Raw genomic sequence first — 15,030 nt, 5'->3', positions numbered from 1 at the left:
CTGGCTAAAGTGTGCTCCCTCTGGCTTCGGTGAATGTGGGCCCAGGCCCATCCGATGGCACAGCCGAGCCCCCTGACGTTAGGTCTAGTTGGGGGGAGGTCTGGGGAGGTGGCAGGAGGGCGGGTTGGGGGCCGGGACACAGGTCAGTCCTGCCTCTCCCAGATCACCTTCCTGTGTGACCTGCTGCTGTTGTACGTGGATGGAGAAGCTCATTTCTACTGGAGGACCAAGTATGAGGAGGTAAGCTGCTGGCCTGCCTGGCGCCTGGGCTCTGCTACACTTCTGGGGAATGTCGGCCTGAGCCACGACCTGCTGTCCTTATCTGCAGGCAAAAGCTCCAAAGGTGACCGCCAGCCCTGAGCAGACAAAACTGGCATCTGCACCCCTGCATCTGGCTGCCCAGGCTCCTTAGAGGGGCCCCAGCGCCTGTCCCAACAGCCAGGGCTGCTACCAGGAGCTGGACACCAAAGCCTTGGCCCTGGCGCCTGCTTGCTGGCCCATTCCTGAGGCCTGTTCCCTGCTGTCAGGGGTCGGGGCTGGGAAGGGAGGGGCCTCGCCTTGGGAGCCTCATGGATGGAGCCCCAGCAGGACCAGGGCAGGGAGTGGGAGAATTCCATCCTTCAACTCCCAGGCACACTGTCCCTACCCTGACTCTGGCCTCGGCAGGGTACTGCCCAGGGAGCAGCAGAAGCTACTATTGCACAGACACCTGCAGCGGAACATGTCCCAGGGCGCTGGTCACAAGGGCTCCAGCTGTGTCTGGAGAACTCTCTCCTAGCTCTGTCACCAGGGCTTCCAGCAGCGGCTCACTCACCAGTGGTCAGCACAGACCCTCCACTGGCTGTGCAGGCTCTAGCCCTCTCCCCTGGCAGCACCCCCATTGTAGGTAGAGCCCCCACCCTCTCAGCGCCGTTCCAGGGTCTGTGCTGCTGTAGTCTAGGGCAGGGTAGAAAGAGGTCTGACAAGAGGGCTGGCTGTCTCCGCTGCTCTGGTGCTGGGTACCTGGGGCTCGTCCCCACCCAGTTTGGGGGGGTCATCCATGGAATTCAGACTGGGGCAGGCAGATGACCCAACCCACTAGGACCTGGCAATGGCGCATGCACCAGCCCTTCCTGGTGGCAGCCCTCAGACTGTGGAGGGCTGGGATTGGGAGAAGAGAATGGAGAAGCTGAGTTAGTGGTCATTGGGTCCTTTGGGACCATCTGTGTGCTCCTTGGTGACACCCAGCTCAACCTTCTGGAACTGTGGGGGTGGGGAGAATGTATATCTGGAATTCACTGCTACCCAAGGTCACACACCTAAGAACCAGCCCGAGGCAACTGCTCGAAGGAGGCCCTGTCCTTCGCTTCGGGTGGAGCCCAGTGGCCAGAAGGAATGCCCCAAACAAATTCCAGAGGCCCCGGCAGGCTGGCCTGGATCTGGCTGTGACGTCCTCACAGGGTGTGAGTCCTGCCCACTGGAGAACTCCCCATGCGCCAGGGAGCCTACAGCTGGGAGGGAGGAACTGGCTGCAGGGGTCTGACCCTGTCTTGGCCCCAGGAGAGCGGCAGGGGTTTGGGAGTGCACACTTTGGAGGCGAGGGGCTGCTTTCTCATGGGGCCCGGTGACTAGGCATGCTGGCCGCTTGCCGGGGCAGTGACATGGGCCAGCTGGGGAGGGCAGGGTTGGGGTTCAGGCTGGGCTAGCATCTGGAACCATCTGGCATCTGGAGCCTCAGCAAAGCCTTGGGGTCCCTGCTGCCTCGCAATCCCCAGAGCAGTGTCTCTGGGGAGGCAGGCCACAAAGGTCAGGGTGAGAGAACATGGCCCTGAGGTCTTTACCGGGGTGGGGTCCCATGTACGGGGCCCAAAGAAAGCTGATGTATGGCTTCAGGGTCCAGGAGTAAAGCCTGTTGACAGCAGCTTCCTGCGTGCTCCTTACAGGCAGAGACGGGAGCTAGTGGTGCCTGTGGTGGGCACAGCATCACCTGGGAGACGAGTGGGCAGTGCAGGGTGGGCCTGGGGACCCCACCCCAAGGACCAGGGGGGCTGGAAGGCACTTGGGGCAGGTTCAGGCTCTTGCGCACGCATCCCCTGGGGCAGCTGGAGAGCAGCACCAGGGTCTGAGATTGGAAACAGCTGCTGCCTCAGTCTGTACACAGTGCGCACCCCAGGGTAGTCGCGCGGGCACGTGGATATATGCTTGAAGCTGTGTGTGTGCCTGTGTGCGTGTGCCTCTGCCTCCCTAGGCAGGCCTCAGGCACATGCCATGCTCTGGAGAAACCAAGGGGACCCCGAACTCTGCTGCCCTTTCTAGGTGGCCTCCTTGGGGCCCGGGCACTTCTGTCTGGACCCATCCCCCAGAGGAGGGGAGCCTGACACTGCCCCTCTTGTACCTAGTGCATATGGGTGTATGTATAGTGCCTTCTGAGCAGGGCAGAGGGCACTGGCCTGAGTGTCCTCGACTAAGGGCTGTCCCAGGGCTGGCATCTCCCCCTTGCAGAACTTCTGCACCTTTGCTTTGCACTGGGGACAATCGCGTGGTTCCTGGGGGCAGGTGAGGACTCAGTGCCGCAAAGAACAATGGACACAACACAGGCCACATGGCTGGCTAAGCAGTTATTATCATGGATTCCTGAGGCTGGGGCTTCTTCCCCACCCGCCCTACCCCAGCTGCCCAGGTTGCTGGAGTTGGACATAAACTGGAAGGCACTGCACAAAGAGTCCACCACACCAGCGCTGGCCACACCGGCTCCAAAGACTCAAAGCTCGGCCCCTGAACTACAGTCCAAAGGACCCCCCTAGCGTGGGCAGGCCCGCAAACCGGAGCTGCCTTGGATGGAGGGCAGGCAGCTCTCATGGACTGCTGGGGTCCTGGGCTGGCACCTGGCTGGGGGGCTGCACAACCTGCACTGTCTCCTCCAGGCTGCCGCTAGAGAAAACCACATAGTGTGTGATGGTCAGCCCCGGCAGCTCCCGCTGGTTCTCCTTGCTGTGCCAGATGCCATAGCCGAAATATACCAAGAGTCCTGCAGGGGTGGCGCGAGCATGAATGGCAGGTCTCAGCCCTGCTCGCCCTCCTCACCCTCCTCCTGCAGCCGGCCCAGGACACCAGCCTGGCCCCCCACTCACCGACCAGCAGCCAGATGGAGAAGCGCACCCAGGTCAGGTAGCTCAGCTTCAGCATGAGACAGATGTTGAGAAGAATGCTCAGGGCTGGAATCAGGGGCACCATGGGGATCTGAAGGGGCAAGGGTAGGGCTGGGCTGGGCTGCAGGGGAGGCTGCTGGCCCAGGGCCCAACTGCTCTAGAGGCCTCCGAGCCTTTCTCTGCCTCTGGAGATTCTGGAGACCAGGGCCCACTCACAGACACAGGTGGATGTGCATGCTGCCTCCCCAGCCTGTGAGCCGTGGTCATCCCGCTGCAGCAGAGGATGCGGGGGAGAAGGGAGCTGGTGGGCTGACAGCAAGTGGGTGTTGGGAGTGGAAAGAGGTACCTGGAAGGTGTCCTGCTGGCGTTGCTGCTGGTGGGCCCCCAGGACGAGGAGACTGAGCAGAAACATGATGCTGCAGAGCAGAAGCAGCAGGATGTAGCCCCAGCGAGGGAGGTGCAGGGCTGAGTCCCCGAAGATCAGCACACAGCCCAGGGTGATGGCTGAGGCCACCAGGACGCAGATCGCTGAAGCCACGGCCACTCCAGGGCTGCACCTATCCAGGAAGCCCAAGTAGGGCCTCAGGGCTGGCCGCAGCTGCCCAGGCTCGGGGGCTGGGACCTGCTCGGTGCCCACCAGCTCTATGTGGTCTGAGAAGGAATTGTACTCCTTGGCCGCAGGGCGGGGGCTGGCTGGGCTTGGGGAACTGGACAAAGGGGCCTTCTGGAATCGCAGCACGATAATGCTGATGGCCACGAAGGTGTAGGCCAGCAGTGTGCCAATGGACAGGAACTGGACCAATGCCTCGAGGTCCAGCAGCAGCGCCACCAAAACCGTGAGAACCCCGAACACCAGGATGCCTACCAGAGGCACCTGTGTCCGGGGGTGCACGTAGGCAAATGCCTGGAAGAATAGCCCGTCGGCGGCCATGGCGTAGATGATGCGGGGAAGGCAGAAGAGACCGTTGAGCAGGACAGTGGTCATGGCTGCAGCAGAGGGCGGGGGCTGGTCAGCATGGCACATAGACACCCCACGGGCCACAGCTGGGGCACCTCGGGAGCATGCGCACGAGTCTGTCTGGGTTCTCAGAGTGAGCCTGAGTGCCTACAGGGTGCAGGATTGTCACTACCCCAACCCAGGAGTGGGACACCTCAGTTTAGGTCACAGGCCACTGGGGAATCTGGTGAAGGCTGAGTACCTCTGTCCAGGAAAGGACACAGAAGCACACGCCCAGATCGACATACCATGTACAACGGGGAGTAGGTTGAGTAGGTCTCTGCCAACAAGCCTGGGTGGAGTCTAATAAGTAGCCCATTCCCGGGTCCATTATACAACTGGTAAAACTGAGGCCCAGCTGGAGATGTGTTCCCCGGGAGGCCAGGGCAGGACCCCACTTACCGCAGATGGAGCCAGTCGCCACGAGGTAGCCAGCCCAGCTGTAGCCCCGCTGGTAGAAGGCATCAGCGAGCGCTGAATTAGGGTCCAGGCTGTGCCAGGGCACCATGAGGGTGAGCACCGTGGAGACCAGGATGTAGGCGCTGGCTGCGAGGCCTAGCGAGATGGCAATGGCCAGGGGCACGGCTCGCTTCGGGTTCCGGGCCTCCTCACTAGAGGCGGCAATGACGTCAAAGCCCACGAAGGCATAGAAGCAGGTCGCGGTGCCGGCCATGATACCGGAGAAGCCGAAGGGTGCAAAGCCGCCCTCCTCCTTGCTCCAGTTGTGTGAGCGGGCGAGGACAAACCCCAGGATGATGATGAAGAGGATGACGACCATGCTGATGGCAGATAAGGTGTGGTTGAGCCAGGAGGAGACACGGGCTCCGCAGGAGACGAAGGTGGAGGCCAAAAGTAGGATGCCGGCAGCCAGGAAGTCAGGATATCTGGCCAGGAGGGGCACCTGCCAGATGCCCACATGGGCCTCGGTGAAGTTGCGGATGTGGTGGTCAAACATGGCGTCCAGGTAGCCGCTCCAGGCGCGGGCCACAGCAGCACCAGCTATGACGTACTCGAGCACCAGGTTCCAGCCGATGAGGAAGGCCCACAGCTCGCCCATGGACACATAGGTGAACAGGTAGGCAGAGCCTGTGCGGGGCACGCGTGCCCCAAACTCAGCGTAACACAGGGCCGCCAGCAGGGAGGCCACCGCGGCCACAGTGAAGGACACGATCACGGCCGGGCCGGTTATCTCCTTGGCCACGGTACCAGTGAGCACATAGAGGCCCGAGCCCACCATGGACCCCACTCCCAGCAGGGTCAGGTCTAGCGCGGACAGGCAGCGCTGCAGCGATGTCTCCATGGTGGCCTCCTCCAGCGGCTTCAGCCGTTTCAGCTTCTGGCAGAAGCGCGCCAGGCCAGCAGTGCTGGGCAGTCCTGAAGCCATTGCAGGCAGCTGAGAGGAGCACCAAGCCAGCTGCTGGCGCCTACCAGGGCCAGAGGGGAGTCACCGGCTGCCCAGCCTTCCGTCCTCCCTCTGATCCCACCCAGGGGTAGTGAGCCGCTTAACACTGGCCTGCCAGAGGGCAGGGCTGGGACAGGGGTGGGTGGGAGGCCCTCTCTGCCTCAGGGGCTCCATGGTGGAGCCGAATCTGGGCCTGTTGGTGGGGGTGGGGGTGGACCCTGAGGGTGAGAAGGGGGCAGCCCCAGGGAGCATGGCTGGGAACCAAGCCCCTGTGATCTGGGATCCCAGAGCGAGGTGGAAACCCGAGGCTTTCCGGGAGCTGGGCCAGGCCTCCAGGATGCGGAACGGGAGCGGAGCTGCAGCCCCGGGCGTAGCCCAGGCGGCCACCTGGCCCCAGACATCGCTGTTCCCCCCTTCCCCGCCCCGCTGGACTGGAGGAACAGCGCACCTGACGCGAGCCGGGGCGCCCTGGGCGTGGCGCCGGATCCCCGGGCTCGACGCTGCACTGCCGGCCCCAACATGCCGCCGCCGCCCCTGGAGCCAGTTTTGCCTCACCCTGTCCCCAGGTACCTGAGCCTTCGCCTCCTCCTGGGCCTGAATCTGTTTCCGCTGGACTCTGCGACCCACCTACTGTTGCCACCGCCGCTGCCGTCGCTGCCGCTCTGCACGCTGAGCCTGCCCCGCCTGCGGGTGAGGTCCGTGCGCAGAGCCCGCCCCAACCCCCAGGGCGCCAGACCCAGCACCGGGCCCCACCTCGCTGTCACAAACACCCAGGTAGCCCACCCCCTCTTAACTCACCAGGTCCTAGGGATGCCCTATCATTGTGTCTGCTTCTCAGATAAGGAAGCCCAAGCCACCAGAGTGGCCTCGCAGCCAGGTGCAGGTTAAGGTCCAGGTCTGGGGGTGGGGCTCTGGAGCCCACCCGCGTTCCACTGGGGCAGACACCCTCTTTGATCCCTCCTCCCCACATGTGCATTCCACCCCGCTGGGCACCATCCAGCCACCCCCAACTCTGGGGGTGTGGGGGCGCAGAAGTCAGGCAGGCCCTGGTAAGCTGAGGGTAGAGGTCTGGCTGAGTGGCCCTGGACAGTCCTGACCTCCCCCGCACAGTGGGATGGCAGGAAGCCACCTCACACATTGATGAAGGAGTGCCTGGCTTCAGGAACGTCCTGTGAATTGGCAGAATGCACACTGGCTGTTCTGAGCTTCTTGTTACAGACAATGTCCCCAAAGGAGGCAGCAGTCTCCTGGAGACAACGCACAGCCCTCTAGCCCAGGATGCCCCTCAGGCCCCTCCTAGCCAAGGAGCACCTGTGTCAGGCCAGGAGGACCCTGGGGGACCCCACAGCAGCCCCCCACTCATGGATGTCAGTGAGAGGCACAATGTACTGAGCATCTACACCATGCTTAGCCCTACATCATGGACAGTCCCCGCGTCCCATCACGTGACATGTTTATGACAAGGCATGTTTATTCCTGGGACTGAGGGGTCTTTGTCCTGCTCTTGCCACTTTTTGAAAATGAAAAGGTGGGTGTGACAGGGTGTTTACTTGTTCACAGCAGAATGATGACAATCCATCCAAGCAAACCAAAACCAAAATGGATAGCCTTTTCTCCCAGAACTTTGTATGTGTTTTCAGGTTTATATATGGTTTGTGGAATAGGATTTTAAGGGCACCTGCCACCTGTCTGCTTCAGTGGGCTCGTGACAGGATGGTGGACTCCCTGTTAAGATGGTGCCACTTGGAGCACTCTGCCTTAGCCAGCCCCCTTGCTCCCTTCTGTTATTTGGCTGATAATGTCTTGAGGAACTTCTCAGATGGGGTCCCACTTCCTGCAGGGAAGATGTCCCCCTTGCTTTTCTCCCATGTGGCCTCAACAGAACTGAGCAGGTGTTTCTTGTTCTGAAATGCCTCCACAAAAATCCAGAAAAATGCATTTCAGACCAAGAGGGTTGGGCAGTTTTGTAACAGGAGGTCCCGAGACACCTTACTGATGACCCCTTGAGAGGTGGTGTGCGGTGCTTCATGGCCCTGACTTTGTATCTACCCAGAGAAACACTCTTACCATAGGCACTAACACCCAATGGATATTTGAGGCCAAGCACAATTGACGCAGTGAACTAAACTTCCAAGGGTATGGCTGGGACCCCTGTGAGCAAGGCGGTTACACAGAGGAGCACCAGAAGGATGCAGAGAAAATAAAGCACCAAAAAATAAAGGAAGAAGAAGGAGGGAACACTTCCCAACTCGTTCTACAAGACCAGGATTATCCTGACACCAAACCCAACAAAGACATCACAAGAAAAGTACAGATCAATATCCCTTAAGAATATAGATGAGGGGCTTCCCTGGTGGCACGGTGGTTAAGAATCTGCCTGCCAATGCAGGGGACATGGGTTTGATCCCTGGCCCGGGAAGATCCCACATGCTGCGGAGCAGATAAGCCCGTACGCCATAACTACTGAGCGTGTGCTCTAGAGCCCATGTTCTGCAACAAGAGAAGCCATGACAATGAGAAGCCCGTGCACCGCATGAAGAGTAGCCCCCACTTGCCTCAACTAGAGAAAGCCCATGAGCAGCAACGAAGACCCAACACAGCCAAAAATAAAAATAAACTTATTAAAAAGAATATAGATGGGAATTCCCTGGCCATCCAGTGGTTAGGACTTTGTGCTTCCTGCAGGGGGCATGTGTTCGATCCCTGGTCGGGGAACTAAGGTTTTGCATGCTGTGGGCTTGGTCAAAAAACAAAGAGAGAGAGAGAATATAGATGCAGAATTTATCAACAAAATACTAGCAAATCGAATCCAGGAAAGTATAAAAAGGAGCAAGTGAGATTTATCCCAGGAATGCAAAATTGATTTAACATATGAAAATCAATCAATGTAGGGACTTCCCTGGTGGCACAGTGGACAAGATTCCGTGCTCCCAATGCAGGGAGCCTGGGTTCAATCCCTGGTCAGGGAACTAGATCCCACATGCATGCCGCAACTAAGAGTTCACATGCCACAACTAGGGAGCCTGGGAGGTTCAACTAAGACCTGGTGCAACTAAATAAATAAATAAAATAAAATAAAATAAATCAATGTAATACACCATACTAATAAAGGACGAAAACCACATGATCATCTCAACAGACAGAAAAAATATTCACCAAACTAGGAATCGAAGGACTGTCCTCAACCTGATAAAGACCATCTACGAAAAACCTTCAGCTGCTATACTTAATGGTGAAAGACTGAAAGCGTCCCCTTCCCATCAGGAACATAAGGATGCCCACTCTCACTTGTATTGAATGTTGAATACCACTTGTATTCAACATTTTACTGGAGGTTCTAGCCATGGCAATTCGGTGAGAAAATGAAATAAAAGGAATCCAGATAGGAAGAAGGAAAACTGTCTCTAGTCACAGATGACATGACCCTATGTATAGAAAATCCTAAAGAATTCACACACACACAAATATTACGACTAATAATCAAGTTTAGCAAAGGTACAGGATTGAAGATTGATATAAAAGAATCAATTACAGGGACTTCCCTGGTGGTACAGTGGTTAAGAATCTGCCTGCCAATACAGGAGACGCAGGTTCGATCCCTGGTCTGGGAAGATCCCACATGCCACAGAGCAACTAAGTCTGTGCGCCACAACTACTGAGCCTGCGCTATAGAGCCTGCGAGCTACAACTACTGAGCCCATGTGCCACAATTACTGAAGGCTGCGTGCCTAGAGCCCATGCTCTGCAATGAGAGAAGCCACCACAATGAGAAGCCGCGCGCTGCAACGAAGAGTAGCCCCCGCTCACCGCAACCAGAGAAAGCCCGTGCACAGCAACGAAGACCCGACACAGCCATAAATAAATAAATAAATAAATAAAAATCATTTACATTTCTATACATTAGCAATGAACTATTCAGAAATGAAATTAAGAAAACAATTCTGCTTACATAGCATCAAAAAAAATAAATTTATTTTTAAACATACTTAGAATAAATTTAACAAAAGAAATGCAAGACTTGTACATGGAAATGTACTAAACATCATTGAAAAAAATTAAGACCTAAACAAGTGGAAACACAACCCATGTTCATGGACTAGAAGACTTCATATGGTTAAGATGGCAGTATATTCCCCAGATTGGTCTGCATATTCAGTGAAATCCCTATCAAGATCCCAACTGCCTATTTTGCAGAAGTTATCAAGCTGATCCTAAAGATGATATGGAGATGCAAGGGACCCAGAATAGCCAAAACAATTTTGAAAATGAACAAAGTTGGAGGACTCACACTTCTTTATTTCTAAACTGACTACAAAGCTACAGTCATCAAGACAGTGTGTTACAGGGACTTCCCTGGTGGCCCAGTGGCTAAGACTCTGCATTCCCAATGAAGGCGGCCTCGGTTCAATGCCTGGTCACGGAACTAGATCCCACATGCCACAACTAAAGATTCTGCATGCTGGGACCAAAAGATCCCGCATGCCACAACGAAGATCCTGCACGCGGCAGTGGAGATCCCGTGTGTTGCAACTAAGACCCGGTGCAGCCAAATAAGTAAATATTAAAACAAAAAAAGTGTGTTATTGAAATAAGGATAGACACATAGGTCAGTGAAATAGAATTGAGAGTCCAAAAATATGTCCAGTTAACTTTTTTTTAAATAAATTTATTTAAAAAAAAGTTAACTGGACAGGGCTTCCCTGGTGGCTCAGTGGTTAAGAATTCACCTGCCAGGGCTTTCCTGGTGGTGCAGTGGTTGAGGGTTCGCCTGCCGATGCAGGGGACACGGGTTCGAGCCCTGGTCCGGGAAGATCCCACATGCCGTGGAGCGGCTGGGCCCGTGAGCCATGGCCGCTGAGCCTGCGCGTCCGGAGCCTGTGCTCCGCAATGGGAGAGGCCCCAGCAGTGGGAGGCCCACGTACTGCAAAAAAAAAAAAAAATTTTTTTTTTTTTTTGCAGTACGTGGGCCTCCCACTGCTGGGGCCTCTCCCATTGCGGAGCACAGGCTCCGGACGCGCAGGCTCAGCGGCCATGGCTCACGGGCCCAGCCGCTCCACGGCATGTGGGATCTTCCCGGACCAGGGCACGAACCCGTGTTCCCTGCATCGGCAGGCGAACCCTCAACCACTGCACCACCAGGAAAGCCCTGGCAGGTGAATTCTTAACCACTGAGCCACCAGGGAAGCCCTGTCCAGTTAACTTTTAAAATTTTATAGCCAATTTAAATTTATGGCCAGTTTATGGCCTTTTGATTTAAAAAATAGACTTTATTTTTTAGAGCTGTTTTAAGTTTGCAGGAAAATTAAACAAAAGGTAGAGTTCCCACATACCCCCGCCCCTACACATGCACAGCCTTCTCCACTATCAACATCCTCCACCAGATTGGTACACTGGGTGTAATTGATGAACCTACATTGACACATTATTATCACCTCCAGTCCACAGTTTACTTCAGGGTTCACTCTCGGTCATGTACATGCTATGGGTTTTGAAGAATGTATAATGAAACATATACACCATTACAGTATCGTGGAGAATTGTTTCTGCACTGTAAAAACCCTCCGTACGTCACCTATTCAACCCTCCTTCCCCACTAACCTCTGGCAACCACTGATCTTTTTATTGGCTCCACGGTTTTGCCTTTTCCAGAATGTCATGCAGTTGGAATTATATAGTATGTAACCTTTTCAGATTGGCTTTTTTCACTTGGTAATATGAGTTTAAGGTTGTCTTATGTCCTTTTTTTTTTTTTTTTTTTTGGTCGTATGTCTTTTCATGGCTTGATAGCTCATTTCTTTTTAGTGCTGAGTAATATTCCTTGTCTGGATGTACAACAGTTTATTTACCCATTCACCTACTGAAGTACATTTTTTTTTTTTTTTTTTGGCCGTGCTGAGCGGCTTGTGGGATTTTAGTTCCCCAACCAGGGATTGAACTGAGGCCCTCGGCAGTGAGAGTGTGGAGTCCTAACCACTGGACCACCAGGGAATTCCCCGAAGGACATTTTGGTTGCTTCCAAGTGTGGTAAGTATGAATAAAGCTGCTGTAAACATCCATGTGCAGGTTTTTGTGTGGAGGTAAGTTTTCAACTCTTTTGGGTGAATACCAAGGAGTGTGATTACTGAATCATATGATAAAAATATGTTTAGTTTTGTGAAAAATCACCAAACTGTCTTCCAAAGTAGCCCACCAGAATGTTCTGTGTTCCCACCAGCACTGACTGAGAGTTCCTCTTGCTCCACACCCTCACCAGCATTTGTTGTTGTCAATGTATTGGATTTTGGCCATTCTAATAGGTGTGCTGTGGTATCTCACTGTTGTTTTAATTTGCAATTCTCTAAGGACATATGATGTTGAACATCTTTTGATATTCTTATTTGCCATTTGTATATCTTCTTTGGTGAGGTGTCTGTTCAGATCTTTTGCCCATTTTTAATTGGGTTGTTGGTTTTCTTTTTTTTTAACTTATTTATTTTATTTTTGGCTGTGTTGGGTCTTTGTTGCTGCGCACGGGCTTTTCTCTGGTTGCAGCGAATGGGGCTACTCTTCGTTGTGGTGCACAGTCTTCTCATTGTGGTGGCTTCTCTTGTTGTGGAGCACAGGCTCTAGACGCGAGGGCTTCAGTAGTTGTGGCACACGGGCTCTAGAGTGCAGGCTCAGTAGTTTTGGCACATGGGCTTAGTTGCTCTGTGGAATGTGGGATCTTCCCAGACCAGGGCTTGAACCCGTGTCCCCTGCATTGGCAGGCGGATTCTTTTTTTTCTTTTTGCGGTACGCGGGCCTCTCACTGTTGTGGCCTCTCCCGTCGCGGAGCACAGGCTCTGGACGCGCAGGGTCAGCGGCCACGGCTCACGGGCCCAGCCGCTCTGCGGCATGTGGGATCTACCCAGACCATGGCACGAACCCATGTCCCCTGCATCGGCAGGCAGACTCAACCACTGCACCACCAGGGAAGCCCATGGCAGGCGGATTCTTAACCACTGTGCCACCAAGGAAGCCCTGGTTTTCTTATTGTTGAGTTTTAAGTGTTCTTTGTATATTTTGGGTAACAGTCGTTTATCAGATGTGTCTTTTGCAGATATTTTCTCCTAGTCTGTGGCTTGTCTTCTTATTCTCCTGATGGCCAGTCGATTTTTGAAAAGAGTGCCAAAACGACTCAATGGGGCAAAGAATAGTCTGGAACAACAGGGTATCCTCATGCAAATAAATGAAGTTGGATCCCTACCTCACATGACATACAAAAATTAACTCAAAATTGACCAAAGACCTAAATGTAAGAGCAGAAACTATAAAAATGCTGTTGTGACTTTGTTAAATTAACATTTGTTACGTGGAGCCCTGAGGGTGTTGGGTGAGGAATCTCTGATCAACAAAAGACCAGGAGGGAATTGAGAGAGAAGTTTGTTACAGGTTCTGGAAGAAGTACACCATACACTGTGAGGGGCCACACCAGGAGGCTAAGGCATAGTGCAGGCAGAAAGCATGGCAGGACCTGGGGGACAGGCTTTTATTAGGGTCTGCAGGTAGAGTGCTTTGGGGTTTCCAGGCTGAGTCTGGATTGGTCAGTTCAAAGCAAAAAGAGTGGGGTTCTGGCAAGCTTATCTGAGAATCACACAAGGGGCCATTCCTGGGAGGTGGGAGAGAATGCTTATCAGGAGGACAATTGAGGAATTCATATCAGGAACTTACATTATTTACCTGTGAGTCTGTTATCTAGGGCATGCACTCTTGGGAGGGGTTAATAGCAGTTCAAGACCCCAGCAGGCTGCGTGGCCACACAAAATGGGTCCCGAGACAACAATGTTATCTAGTAGTTTAGCTAAACTCTAAACAAACTCTTACAAGAAAACATAGGAGTAACTCTTTATGACTGTAGATTAGGCAATGGTTTTGTAGGCAGGTAGGGTAGGAGGTCCCTGAAGGAAGAGAACCAGACATAATTTCTTGACATAACCAGATTAACTGGAACCTAAGGAATGACGGTGTTGACTTTTTCTGACCCTCGTGATCCAATCAGCTAGAGCCTGGACTCTCTCAACCTTTGCCACAATTCTAGGCTGAATTCTCCTCTGCTCAAGCCCCTTCACGAACATGTATGCACCCTCAGCTTAAGTCATCCTCAATTTTGCTGGTCAGAGAGACTCTGCTTTGGGAAATAACCCTGGTGTTCTCCTTACTTGCTGCAAGTAATAAATCCTTCCTTCTCCAGCTCTTTGACTTGGTGTTGTCTTTTGTTAGATACCCACCAAGGGGCGAATGCAGTTTTCAGGTAACAGTTTCACAAACATGACACCCAAAGTTCAAGCAACCTAAGAAAAATATAGATGAGTTGGAATTCATCAAAATTAAAAACTGGGGACTTCCCTGGGGTCCAGCTAAGACTCAGTGCTTCCACTGCAGGGGGCGCAGGTTTGATCCCTGGTTGGGGAACTAAGACCCCGCATGCTGCACGGTGCAGCCCAAAAAATAAATAAATAAAAACAAAATAAAAAACTTTTGTGTTCAATGGATACCACCAAGAAAGTTAAAAGAGGGAATTCCCTGGTGGTCCAGTGGTTAGGACTCGGCGCTTTCACTGCTGTGGCCACGGTTCAATCCCTGGTCAGGGAACTAAGATCCTGCAATCTGCGTGGCTCAGCCAAAAAAAAAGAAAAAAAAAAAAAAAAAAGGAAAAGATTAAAATCCACAGAACAGGAAAAATTTTGCAAATCATATATCTGATAAGGGGATTGTATCTAGAATATATAAAGAACTCTCACAACTCAACAACAAAATGATAAATAGCCCAATTTAAAAATGCACAAAGGATCTGAATAGACATTTCTTCAAAGAAGACATACAAATGTCCAATAAGCACATGGAAAGATTCTTAACATCATTAGTCTTTAGGGAAATGAAAACCAAAACCACAGTGCGATGCATCCCCTAGGATGGCTGTTGTCAAAAAGTCAGATAATAATAAGTGTTGAAGATAATGTGGAATAATTGGAACCCTCGTACACTGCTGCTACGGTAAGTTGGTGCAGCTGCTTTGGAAAACCACTGGCCAGTGGTTAAGACTCCGCGTTTCCAATGCAGGCGGCACGGGTCAGGATCCCACGTGTCCCGCAGTGCAGCCAAAAAATAAAAAAATAAAAAAGAATAAAGTGGTGATACCACCCAAATAAATCTTGAAAACATTATGCTAAGTGAAAGAAGCCAGTTACAAAAGACCACATGTTGTCTGATTTTATTTGTATGAATAGGCAAATCTATAGAGACAAAGAGTAGATTAATGGTTTCCAGAGGGTTGGGGGGTGGGGTATGGGAAGTGACTGCTAACAGGTACAGGGTTTCTTTCTAGGGTGATTAAATGTTCTGAAATTAGATAGTGGTGATGGTTGCACAATTACGTGGATACCAAAAAAACCCACGGAACTGTACATTTTAAGTTGGTGAGTATTATGGTATGTGAATCAAGTTGTCATAAAAATAAAAGATTAAGGGACTTCCCTGGTGGTCCA

The 15,030-nt window shown here is 52.9% G+C and overlaps 2 protein-coding genes across 2 annotated transcripts in view; one reads left to right on the top strand and one right to left on the bottom strand.

Annotated features, from left to right (window-relative positions):
• P2RX6 (purinergic receptor P2X 6) overlaps positions 1-412 on the top strand; it is an 8,582-nt gene extending 8,170 nt beyond the window's left edge. The window contains 2 exon segments of the mRNA XM_024763677.1: positions 109-240; positions 329-412. Of these exon segments, the coding sequence (XP_024619445.1) occupies positions 109-240; positions 329-412 (216 nt within the window).
• A 2,422-nt stretch (positions 413-2,834) lies between these two features.
• Positions 2,835-5,631, bottom strand: SLC7A4 (solute carrier family 7 member 4). The gene is made up of 4 exons (XM_024763918.1): positions 4,528-5,631; positions 3,475-4,115; positions 3,111-3,219; positions 2,835-3,007 (listed from the first exon to the last, which is right to left on the bottom strand). The coding sequence occupies exons 1-4, from the start codon at positions 5,507-5,509 to the stop codon at positions 2,835-2,837; spliced, it is 1,905 nt and encodes a 634-aa protein (XP_024619686.1). The 5' UTR covers positions 5,510-5,631.
• Positions 5,632-15,030: the final 9,399 nt, after the last annotated feature.

This window comes from Neophocaena asiaeorientalis, unplaced genomic scaffold (genome assembly GCF_003031525.2).
Source record: "Neophocaena asiaeorientalis asiaeorientalis breed wild unplaced genomic scaffold, Neophocaena_asiaeorientalis_V1.1 scaffold110, whole genome shotgun sequence".
Classification (NCBI taxonomy): Eukaryota; Metazoa; Chordata; class Mammalia; order Artiodactyla; family Phocoenidae; genus Neophocaena; species Neophocaena asiaeorientalis.
This window is presented reverse-complemented; position numbering and strand designations above follow the sequence as displayed.